Source organism: Talpa occidentalis, unplaced genomic scaffold (genome assembly GCF_014898055.3).
Source record: "Talpa occidentalis isolate TD23 unplaced genomic scaffold, MPIMG_talOcc4v2.1, whole genome shotgun sequence".
Taxonomy (NCBI): Eukaryota; Metazoa; Chordata; class Mammalia; order Eulipotyphla; family Talpidae; genus Talpa; species Talpa occidentalis.
This window is the reverse complement of record NW_026555331.1, coordinates 111,066,995-111,079,596: the sequence shown is the minus strand read 5'-3', so window position 1 is coordinate 111,079,596 and position 12,602 is coordinate 111,066,995. Positions and strand designations below refer to the sequence as shown.

General features: G+C 40.3%; 1 protein-coding gene across 7 annotated transcripts in view; it reads left to right on the top strand.

Annotated features, from left to right (window-relative positions):
- ELMO1 (engulfment and cell motility 1) overlaps window positions 1–11,184 on the top strand; it is a 521,159-nt gene extending 509,975 nt beyond the window's left edge. For 5 of the 7 annotated variants that reach the window (XM_054692471.1, XM_037510310.2, XM_054692473.1 and 2 more), the window contains exon 22: window positions 9,449–11,121. In XM_054692471.1, the coding sequence (XP_054548446.1) occupies window positions 9,449–9,649 (201 nt within the window). In that variant the 3' untranslated portion in view covers window positions 9,650–11,121. Of the gene's footprint in view, window positions 1–9,448 lie in introns of all 7 variants that reach the window. The other 2 variants (XM_037510323.2, XM_037510318.2) reach the window with 1 other exon arrangement.
- The last annotated feature ends 1,418 nt before the right edge of the window (window positions 11,185–12,602 follow it).

Below are 12,602 nucleotides of genomic sequence, written 5' to 3'. Positions count from 1 at the left end.
TTCTAAAGAAAGGGAAGGATTAAACATAAATCCTGCATTTAGAATGGTACTTAAATATAATTCTGTGCTACTTGACATTTAGTTTGCAGAAGGGTATGACTTTGTCTCCATCTTCCTGGAAATAGACACTATGTCCTTCCATTTCTCTTTTTAAGCAAAACTGTGCTGTGCACAGGCCACCTTGTATGCAGCTGTATACAAAATTATTTAAAATATTGGAGCTGTGGATGTTATTTAAATGTCTGCAAGGCTGTTTTTCTCAATGTACATTAATTCCAGATAAGGATAAATGCTCTGGGATTGCCAAATTTTTATGCATATCTGCCACTTCTTATTGACATAGTGAGGAGAAAAATGCCATAAGCTATGAACACTTTTAATTTTTTCATAACTACTACCTCATTTTATTTGCATAATCACACCATAAGATAGGAAGTTCTATTACAGTTATCCTTATTTATCAAAAATGAGAGGCCTCCCAAAATGGAATACCTCACCAATAATCAAGATAATAGTAATTAAAACAAGCCTGGCTTAGTGTGTGCTGGGACCATTCTTGGCAATTCACTTCACTTAATCCTCATACAACCCTAAAAGAAACAAATTAAGGTCCTCATCTTATAAAGGAAATGAGCTTAGAAATATTAAGAAACTTGTTCAAGGTCACACAGGTCATTAAGTGATAGAGCTAGCACTTTAACCCTGTAATTCTTGCCACAGAAACCCCTTCTCTTTGGCCCCTGCACTGTGTAGCTCAGAGGGGAGAAAGTGGGACTTGAACCCATAATTTCTGTCAGTGCTTGTCACCCTGTGGCAGCAGTTTTCCCATGGCCAATCTGATTTCATGGACACCCTCACCTACCCTTCTGCCTATGCCCCACTGCCACCCATGCCCAGATTTCACATCATTGTACTTGTCAATATTCCCAAGTACATCTCTAAACAATTAATCCTTTTGGAAACATAACTATAATATCATTATTACAACTAAATAATTTTAAAATATTTTAATAATACCATGTGATTTTTCAGATCTCTCCAGTTGGCTCAATTGTGTGCTTTTTCTTTATTCTTTGTTCAGACCAAAATCCAAATAAGTCCATACATTTGTTAACGTATTTCTTTAATCAAGTGAATTCAAGTTATCTTGAATCTATAGGTCCCTCTCTTTCTCTTTTTCTCTTCCTCTCTCCTAAGCATGTTCATATGTTTTTTTTCCTTTGCATTTTTTTCATTGAAGAAACAAGGTCATTACCTGGTTACATTGCTGCCAGTCTAGATTTTGCTCATTATAATTCTGTGTATTAGTTTGCTTTGGCTGCTGTAACAAATGGCCACAAACTTAGTGACTTAAAACATAAACATTACATTTCAGTTCTGGAGGTCAGAAGTCCAGTGAAGGTCTGTCAGGACTAAATTCAAGATGTCAACAGGGCGGCATTCCTTTATGGACCTTCTGGGCTCCATTTCTTTACCCTTTCCATGTCAAGAAGCGACCCATATTCCTTGGCTTCTGGCCTCCACCCATCTACAACAATGGACGTTGCATCCTCACATTGTATCATTCCAACTCCTCTTCTACAGGCAAATATTCCTATGCCTCTCACTTCTCTTACTCCTATTCTGTTTCCCTGTTCTACATTTAAGGACCCTTTGATTACACTGAACTCATCTGGATAAACAAGGATAACCTCCCTCTTCTTAAGGTCAGCTGATTAACAACCTTAATTCCCTTTGCCATGGAACCTAATATATTCAGAGGTTCCAGGGATTAGAGTTTGATCATCTTTGAAGATGATTCTTGCCACTTCTGACATAGGCCTTATAATAAGCCATGGTGTATCTCCTCAGCTTAATAAGTGGTGTTGCCACAGTACTTCATGGTAGATTCATATCACTATCACTTTAGATCTGTATAGTGCTTGTAGTTCTGTAGTATTTTTTTTTTTTTAAATTTGATAGTTTGAATTTTTTTTTTTTTTTTTTTTTTCAGTTTTTTTTTTTTTTAATATTAAATTTTATTTTTATATTCCCCCATACAATTGCAAACGCCCCATTCTGACCCCAATCCTTCCCCTCCCGCCCCCCCACCCCCAAAAAGTGTCTCTGGTTCATAGTTTTTTGTTGATTTTGATTTTCACTTTCTTATATTCATTTTCCTGGTCCCTTATTTAAGTTTTCTAGATTCCTGCTATGAGTGAGACCATCCGGTATTTTTCTTTTTCTTTTTGGCTTATTTCGCTGAGCATGATCCCTTCCAGTGCCATCCATGTTGCTGCAAATTGCATGTGTTTATCTTTTTTGAATGCTGAGTAATATTCCATGGTATATATGTACCACATCTTCTTGATCCAGTCATCTATTTTTGGGCATTTGGGTTGTTTCCAAAGCTTAGCTATTGTAAACAGTGCTGCTATAAACATAGGAGTGCAGGTGCTCTTTGGAATTGATGTTTCTGTGTCCTTTGGGTAAATACCTAGGAGTGGAATTGCTGGATCATATGGAAGCTCTATGTTTAGTAGGTCCAGAAATCTCCACACAGCTCTCCATAGTGGTTGGACCAGTTTGCACTCCCACCAACAGTGCACAAGAGTTCCTTTTTCTCCACATCCTCGCCAACATTTGTTGTTGCTAGTTTTTTTAATATGTGCCATTCTCACTGGTGTGAGATGGTATCTCATGGTAGTTTTGATTTGCATTTCCCTGATTACAAGTGATGTTGAACATTTTTTCATATGTCTGTTGGCCATTGGCATTTCCTCTTCAGAGAAGTTTCTTTTTAGCTCTTCTGCCCATTTTTTGACTGGATTATTTTCTTTGTTGTTGCTGAGTCTCATCAGCTCTTTGCAGATTTTTGTGATCAGTCCTTTATCATTAGTGTTGGGTGCAAAAATGTTCTCCCAGTTGGTGGGGTTTCTCTTTGTTTTTGTTATTGTCTCTTTTGCTGTGCAGAAGCTCTTTAATTTGATGTAGTCCCAGCTGTTTATCTTTCTCTTCACTATCACTGCTTTGGGTGATGTGTCTGTAAAGATGTCTTTGATGTGCAAATCCCGTAGTGTTTCGCCTATATTTCCTTCTATGTATTTTATGGTTTCAGGTCTTATGTCTAGTTCTTTAATCCATTTTGAGTTGATTTTTGTGTATGGTGTGAGGTAGTGGTCAAGCTTCATTCTTTTGCATGTAGCGACCCAGTTTTTCCAGCACCATTTATTGAACAAACTTTCTTTGCTCCAATGCATAGTCTTTGCTCCTTTGTCAAAGATTAGTTGACCATAAATCTGTGGGTTTATTTCTGGATTTTCTATTCGATTCCATTGGTCTGTATGTCTGTTCTTGTTCCAATACCATGCAGTTTTGATGATTATGGCTTTATAGTATAGTTTGAAGTCTGGGAGTGTGATGCCTCCATTTCCTTCTTTTTTTTCAGTAGAGCTTTGGCTATTCGGGGTTTTGGTGATTCCATATGAATTTCATCAATAATTGTTCTATTTCTTTGAAGAATGCCATTGAGATTTTGATTGGAATAGCATTGAATCTGTATATTGCTTTTGGTAGGATGGCCATTTTAATAATGTTTATTCTTCCAATCCATGAGCAAGGGACGTCTCTCCATTTCTTTGTGTCTTCTTCTATTTCTTTTAACAGTGTTTTATAGTTTCTTTGTATAGGTCCTTTACCTCTTTTGTAGATTTATTCCCAAATATTTGATTTTTTTTGTTTCAATAATAAAAGGGTGTTTTTTTTGATTTCTTCTTCCTCAGATTTATTGTTTGTGTATAGGAAGGCTACTGACTTTTGCGTGTTGATTTTGTATCCTGCCACTTTACTGAACTGACTGATGAGTTGAATTAGTTTCTGTGGAGATTTGGGGTTCTCTATGTATATTATCATATCATCTGCAAATAGTGATAGTTTGACTTCTTCTTTTCCTATTTGGATTCCTTGGATGTCTTTCTCTTGTCTTATTGCCCTGGCTAGGACTTCCAGTATTATATTGAAAAGCAGTGGTGAGAGTGGACATCCTTGTCTTGTTCCAGATCTTAATGGAATTGCTTTCAGCTTTTCACCATTGAGAATGATACTGGCTGTTGGCTTGTCATAGATGGCCTTTATGATGTTGAGGTATGTTCCTTGTATCCCAAGAATTTCAAGGGCTTTTATCATGAATGGGTGTTGCCCTTTGTCGAAAGCTTTCTCAGCATCTATTGATATTATCATATGGTTTTTATATTTCTTTTTGTTGATGTGTTGGATAACGTTGATTGATTTTCGGATGTTAAACCATCCTTGTGCCCTGGAATGAATCCAACTTTGGTCGTGGTGAATATCTTATGGATACATTGGGATTCTGATAGCTAAAATTTTATTGAGGATTTTTGCATCAGTGTTCATTAGGGAGATTGGCCTGTAGTTTTCCTTTTTTGTGTTGTCCTTATTCGGTTTTGGTATTAGTGTAATATTGGCTTCATAGAACGTGTTTGGTATTGTCCCTTCCTTCTCAATTTTTTGGAAGAGTTTGTGAAGGATAGGCACTAATTCGTCTCTGAATGTTTGGTAGAATTCATTTGTAAATCATTCAGGTCCTGGGCTTTTGTTTTGGGGAGGTTTTTTAATTACCATTTCAATTTCGCTGCTTGTATTGGTCTGTTTAGGTGTTCTATTTCTTCTTTATCTAGCTTTTGGGTGATTGTAGAGTTGTAGGAATTTGTCCATCTCCTCTAGATTGTTGAACTTGTTTCCATTATAACTGTTCATAGTAGTTACTGATTATTCTTTTGATTTCTGCTGTGTCCGTTGTGATTTCTCCTCTTTCATTTATGATTCTGTGTATTTGTGCTTTCTCCCTTTTTTCCTTTGTGAGCCTGGCTAGGGGTTTGTCTATTTTATTTATTTTTTCAAAGAACCAGCTCTTGGTTTCATTGATCTTTTGGATTGTTTTTTTAGTTTCAATTTCATTTATTTCTGCTTTGGTTTTTTATTTCTTTTCTTCTACTGGTCTGGGGTTTTTTGTTGTCTTTTTCTAGATCTTTGAGCTTCGAGATTAGGTTGTTTCTTTGAGTTCTTTCTTGTTTTTTGATGTGAGCTTCTATTGCTATATATTTTCCTCTTATTACTGCTTTTGCTGCATCCCATACATTTAGGATATTGGTGTCCTCCTTGTCATTCAATTCAAAGAATTTTTTAATTTCTTCTTTGATCTCCTCGTTAGTCCAGTGGTCTTCCAGTAGTGTGGCTTTTAATCTCCATGAGGTAGGATAGTTCCTTGCCTTCTTTTTATGATTTATTTCTAGTTTGATGCCTTCGTGGTCAGAAAAGATGGTTGGTATGATGTCAATCTTGGTGTATCTGTTGATGTTTGTCTTGTGCCCCAGTATGTGATCGATCCTGGAGAATGATCCGTGTGCGCTTGAGAAAAATGTGTACTCCGTTTTTTTTGGGTTTAGTGTTCTATAGATGTCTGTTAAGCCCAAATGCTCTAGGTCCTTATTTAGAGCTTTAGTTTCTTTACTTATTTTTTGTCTTGTTGATCTATCCATTGTTGATAGTGGTGTGTTGAAGTCTCCCACTACATATGTGTTTTCTCTGATGTCTGTTTTCAGAGAGGACAACAGTTGTCTGATATATTTTGGTGCTCTTTCGTTTTGGTGAGTATATGTTAATGAGTGTTATTTCTTCTTGAAGTATTGTCCCCTTAATCATAATGTAGTGACCATTGGGGTCTCTTTTTATTTTTTTGAGTTTGAAGTCTGTTTTATCTGATATAAGTATAGCTGTTCCTGCTTTCTTTTTTGGCCCATTTGCTTGTAGGATTGTTTTCCATCCTTTGACTTTGAGCCTATTTTTATCTTTTGTAGCTAAATGTGTTTCCTGGAGACAGCAAAAGGTTGGGTTTTGTTTCTTAATCCAGGCTGCAACTCTGTGTCTTTTTATTGAAGAGTTTAGTCCATTTACATTTAGAGTTAATATTGATATGTTAGCATCTGTATTTGCCATTATGTTTGTCTTTCCTTTGATTTTATTAATAACTTTTTTTTTTTTTTTCGGTCTTCTTTCGTTGTTATTCGTCCCTCTGAGGTTCTGGCTTTAGGATTCCTTGTAGTATTTTTTGGAGTGGGGGTTTAGTCGCAATGAAATTCCGGAGTTTCTCTTTGTCTGGGAAGGTCCATATTCTTTCTTCATGGAGGAAAGAGAGCTTTGCGGGATAGAGTATTCTTGGTTGGCATCTGTTTTCTTGGAGTCTGTTGACTATGTCCCTCCACTCTCTCCTTGCCCGTAGTGTTTCTTCAGAGAAGTCTGATGTCAGCCTGATTGGTTTTCCTTTGAATGTTATCTGTTTCTTCCCTCTTGTCAGCTTCATTATTTTTTCCTTGTCCTGGATTCTTGGGAGCTTTACTATTATGTGTCTTGCTGTGTTTTTCCTTTCGTCGTGGAAGTTTGGTGTTCTTCTTGCTTCTTGTATATCAATTTTCAGCTCCTTCTTCTCATTTGGGAAGTTCTCTTCAATTATATCCATGAATATTTTCTCTGTTCCTACATCTCTCTCCTCTCCTTCTGGAATTCCTATAACTCTTATATTTTCTTTCCTCATGGAGTCAGATAGTTCCCGAAGTCTTTCTTCATTCTTTTTCCTTCGTACTTCTCTTTCCTTTTCTGTTTTGGTTCTTTTTATTTCTGTGTCTTCAAGATTACTTATTCGTTCTTCCATTTCATCTATTCTGCTTTCATTGCTTTTCCCAGAGTTCTTTAGTTCCTCCATTAATTCTTTGATCTCCTGAATTTCTCTTACTTCCCTCTTTAGGGACTCAATTTCCTTCTTCTGATCTATCACTTTTTTAATCATGGCAATTTTAAATTCTCTTTCTGGAAGGCTCAGAAGTTCTTCCAAGTTGCTGTCGTTGCAATCTGGGGAGTGGTTTTCTTTTTGTGGTGTGCTTCTTTCCTGAGGAGTTGTTAGGTTGCGTGTGGTTCTTCTACTCCCTACTGTCTGTTCTCTAATTTGTCGTATGCGTTGGGACACTGTGTTGCTCGGACTGACTGACATCTTGGGTGAACTTCTCCGCTCCCCTCTGGCTCTTCCAGGAGCCATCTCTGTCTTCTGGGGGAGCTTTCTGCTGGTTTTAGGCAGTTTTTACTGAAGAAATGTCCCTGTTCTCAAATGGCGAAGCGGGATGCAGTCCCTGCGCCTCTGGTTTCAGGCACACTCTTCTGCGCACCCGGTCTGCCCCGGACGTGGGTGCCTGCTCCCTCTGTGGGCTCAGACTGCTGGTCGGAAGGGGCCTGGCGTGGAATAACTTCCCGGCTGGCCACTGGGTCCTCCAGAAACCTTCTGCCCTTTTCAAGCAGTCTTAAGAAATGTCCTGTTTTATAGGGTGTTAGTGACTTTTTTTTTTCCTGGTCGCTAGGTGGCGCCAGAGATCTCTCCTATTGTCCTTGGGGGGCTGTTTTTCGCCTCCCCCCACCCCGTGGGACAGAGAACAGAGCGGGAATGGTAGGGTACACCTCAACAGCTTTGGGGTGCTGTGTCTGCCTTGTGCCCCACCATCGTGGAGAAACCACGCCCCGAATTTTCGTGCCCCGGGTCTCAGTTCAAAGCCCTCAGTTCCAGGACGCGGGCTGTAGCCCAGTTCAGTGGCGCGGGAATGGCGCCTTTTGCACAGCTCCCGTGCCTGGGCGCCTGGTTCCTGCTCACTCAGGGAGGGACCTTCACCTCAGTGAGGACCTCCGTGCGTCTCCCCGCAAGCCTAGGTCGCAGGCGCGGGGACCTGGGCAGCCGCGATCCAGGTCTGCACTTGCTTTTCAAGCGCGCCAAGCGCGCCGCTTTCCCGCGCCAGCTTACCGGCAGCCCGGGCTGTGTGTGCGTCTCCCGGGGTCTTTGTTCTTCTCTAATGGCGCCCGGAGCCGTTCGCTCACCGCCACGGTGGATCCTGCAGGGTTCGCCTCAGCTCCCGTTCACGGGGTGTGGTGGCTGCAATAGTTCCTTTCCACTCACAGTCCCGCTTGCTGCGTCGTTTGTTCTTGTGGGCCGTTTTGGTGTGTTGTTTCCTCCTCTCTGCAGGTCGGAGAGTGCCGCCTCTGTGGGCGGGGGAGGGGAGCAGGGTTCTGCGCTTCCCTCCCTTCTAGTCCTCTTTTATGGCCAGTTTCTTCTTCGGGCAGTTCGCTGGCGTCACCCGTTTATCTTCCGTGTCCCAGTTCTCACTGGGACCTGCCGCTTTTCCTCCCTATTCACTTCCTGTAGTATTTTTATGTTGAGTTCTGCCTTCTTGTTATGAAACACAACCCTTATAACCATAGGACAAAGAAAAGGCTAAATAGGATCTAGGATTGCAACTTGACCCAATGAGGACAAGAGACAGGGGTATCTAGAGCTCATTTTAGAAAGAAGACCCATCCAATAGGAAGAGCAGAGCAGTTGCTATCATAGAAGTCCTGTATAGTTCTAGGACATCCTAACAGGTAAGCAGAGCATAATATTCAGAATGCAGTTTTCTGAGATGCTGGCAGCAGAGTCTCATTCTTTCATCAGGTATCATGACTCTAATGCCAGGTCAGTGAAAGACTTTAGTCTTTAGGAGAGAAGCTGCCAAGAGCAAGGCAGGTTTCCATATAAACAAGGCATAGTTCCTTTCCTCAAAGATTTCATGTCTGCTGGGGAGTCAAAGAGCAAGATTAATTTATGAAAGTGGAAGAACCAGTCTTAGGCACTCTGGAGAACCTTCCAAAATGGGTGATGTCTCCAGGAACTAGACCCAGAGACCTGGAGGAGATAAACGCTAGAGACCCAGGCAAAAAATGTTCCCCAGATAAGCAACCAATCCCTGCACCCATTAAGATCGTCCAATAATTTTGACCATTTTGTTCATCAGACATTGAGCAGCAGCAGGCTATTTACTGGTTCTTTTTATGAGAAATTGAAACAGTGAGCCTACCATTGGTTCCAGGGTGGAATGAGTTGTATCATTGAGTTCTAGGAATCGGGTAGGACAGGCAGAGATTTGCTAGGAACCATGCTTGAGTCAGAAAAGAAGGAAGCTTGACCTGATGTTGAATCTATAAGGGCTGGGATCTTAAAAATTAGACTCTCTGGTGGTATCTTAGAGATATGTTGCACAGTTATGCATAACTCAAGTCCTGCTGTTGTCACATAAATAGGAAGGTAATCATTGCTTAGAAGAGCATAGACCTTGGAATAGATTGCATACATTACTTCATATACTACCAAGTTTCTTCATTTACTATCAAGTTCCTGAAGTTTGTGCCTCGTTTCTCTCTATAAAACAAAGACAATAACAGAATTATACACTTTATAGAGATGGTATGAATGTTAAATGATGTAGGCAAAGCACTTATCACAGAGCTGAAAATGTTGTGTAATCAGGAATTGTTAGCTGTTTTTCCTACCTTTATCACTGGCATCAAAAGTTACCATTGTCACTCTCTTTCCCACCAGTATTGTATCTGGACAGATGGGCTGAATGCGCTGCTGGGAAAAGACATGATGAGCGACCTGACTAGGAATGACTTGGACACCCTGCTCAGCATGGAAATCAAACTCCGCCTCCTGGACCTGGAAAACATTCAGATCCCGGATGCTCCTCCTCCAATCCCCAAGGAGCCTAGCAACTATGACTTTGTCTATGACTGTAATTGAAGTAGCTGGGCTCACAAGCATCTCCCCTCTCAAATTGGGAAATCTAACAAGAGAGAAGAAGGCAAACACTCCTATGCTTGGAATCCTCTGGTGGTAGAGGAAACCTGTGGGCCTCACCTCCAGCCCTGGCATTTTTCTGCCCCTGCCTGGTGTCTTGCTCACCACCCCAATTATGTTTCTAGACTCCATTGTTTTAGGTCACTTCCCATTGCAGCAGTTCACCAGTGGGACAAAAGCAAAACCCACCAACACATAGAGAGCCAAAGGCCCTTCTATCCAAATCCTTCCTTCCTAGAATAGGAAAGCCAGCAGCATCAGAGTAACCCAAAACCTGTCCACCAAACACAGAGGAGTATCCTAAGGCCTGTTTCTGGACAGAACAGCCTAGCTACTTGAGAAGACCAAATGCCACCTCCTCACTCCCCTTCTCTCTTGAGTCAGCTCACACCGACTGTTCCATGTGAATTGAAATCTGCTTTCAAATTCCTCTCACCTCCCTCCCTGCCATTGCCTTGCCAGGTTCCTCTTTGGTCCCAGGAGCAGCAGCAGCCTCATCCAGTTTCTTTCCTGCATTGGGTCTCCCAGACACAGTCCACAGGCCCCATGACCACTTTGCACCTGCTCTGTGTCCATGACATTCTTTCCTCAACAGCCAGCCTTGGGTTTCTTCTCCCTGCCTCAGCCCTGACCTGCCTTCTTCAGTGCCACCCTCCCTCCCAGCTCCTTAGCTGAAAGCACAAATGGTGAAATCAGTCATGCTCCTTCTCTAATATACTAAACGTAAACACCTCCATGACCCATAGTTGCTATGTGAGGGTTTGGTGTTACCTTCTCCTGGGGGGTTCCTGCTGCAGCACATGTGCACAGGATGGTCAAGCTGTCAGACATCCAAGTTTACATCATTGTAATTATTACAGGTATTGACAATTTGCAAGGGTTTGGGGTTGGCTTTGGGTTTTTTTGTTTTTGTTTTTGTTTGTTTTTGTACAAAAGAGTCTAACATTTTTTTGGCAAACAGATATATATTTAATGAAGAGATACATAAATGTGTGTACTTTCCAGGTTTTTTAATTATTTTAATCCTAAACATCTTCCTGAGAATAACATTCCCTTAAACATGTGTGGATTAAAATTAATTGTGATGAGTTGGTGTTTTGATTTAATAGCTTGGGTTCTTGGTGTTCACTGTCAGCATCACCTGGGAGCTTCCTTGAATTGCAACATCTTTGCTTCCAACCCAGACCTGCAGAATCAGTGATTTCTGTGCACATGATAGTTGGAGGAATGTTGACACAAGACTCTTGATGATTCCTAGGTGACTATTGCCTCCAAACCACTGTAACAAATATTCCTTTTAAAGAAACTACTCAAGCTAAGAAATTCAGACCATGTAAAAATATAATCCATTCATTTTATGTCGTTGCCTCCCAACCATTGACTTTGTCCTTTAGTTTCTCTTTCTTACCATTATATATTTTATAGTACTGACCAAATTATATCACACTTGGAAGGAGCATATTTAGCAACAGAAAAGAATGCAGACCTGCAGACTGTAAAAAAATTAAGTCAGAACTAAATAAATCTAACTACAAATTAATAAACTATGGGTCAGTGCTCAGCAAAGAATTTTTCTGAGGTCAGTTTCACTGAAGGCATATCTGGATCATAAACTCTGAGGGCTAGAAGGGATGTCAGAAAGTCCAAACCTGCAGAATTAAGCATGGTGCAGCACCAATCACTCTGGACTCCCAGCAGAGGTGTTAGGTGCCTTCGGGTCACTGCTTTTTACTGTCATCAAGATATGCAATTACAGGTTGACCTAGGTTGAAATGGCATGGTTCAGAGCCTCCCATAAATTGCAAAGAAAGAATCTTTTATGATCCATAGTAATTCACTGGCGGTTATGCTTCCCATCAGAGCACTCACAAGGGAGTGTCAAGTTAATGCTTCCTTTGTCTTTGGGCTTCAGCTATATTAACACATTTGTCCTTCATGTCAGGAGCATTTATTGATTTACCTATCATCATGATAAAATAATAAATGTTAGGTATAAGAAAGTAGACAGAGTGATACCATTTTTGGTTTAAGAGTTACCAACTCTGTCTATGAAAAAAGGGATATTTTGGACCAATTTATCTGAGATCCTGAGTCTCTGACATAAGAGATTGATCTGTCTCAGGGCCCTTGCTAGGAAGAATCTTCCCCTGTCCTGATGTTCTTGCTTTGGTACACTAAATAGAAACTATTACTTTCAGGACTATTTAAGACATCATTCTCCTATCTCTACTTAAGCCTTCTTCCCTTGGAGTAAATGGTCAGATGCATTCCTTCATTTTGTGGCATAGGGCTGCTGTCTCAGTGGCCACTTCAGCTCCTTTGTCTCAGTTGCCCAGCCCTTTTTTTTCTCCAGAAAATGTCTTGCACATCCATCTGGGTGGGTCCCCGTTGCTATAAGTTCCTAAGGCTACCAAATCAAGGAAGCCTGATTTTGTCATTAAAGCTCATTCTGCTATTTACTTCTTCCTGAAATAGATTTGATCATTGAGTTTTAATCCACAGATAGTTTAATTCCTACTTTGTTCTTATTCAGAGCCTATAAGCAAGACTGACTGTTTGTTGAATGGAAAAGTCATCAAGTATTTTTTCTACGCAAAATGTATCATGACTTCCTACAACCAATATTTACAAATCCATTCTAAGCTATTTTTCCATTATCAACTAAACCATGTCCTACCTACAAGGCTGTTATCTAAAATCGACAACTGCACCCCGCAGTTGTACCATCAACATGTATGCCTTTCGACCATTTCATTTTCATTAGGAAACATTTTACAATTCACTGAATCTCTTACTTTAAGGAAATAAAATATCTACATAAAAGTCTAGAATGTATTTAGAGTTAGATACTAGGAATATGACAAAATAAAATTCGTAAATTGAAAGTTTCTAAAAA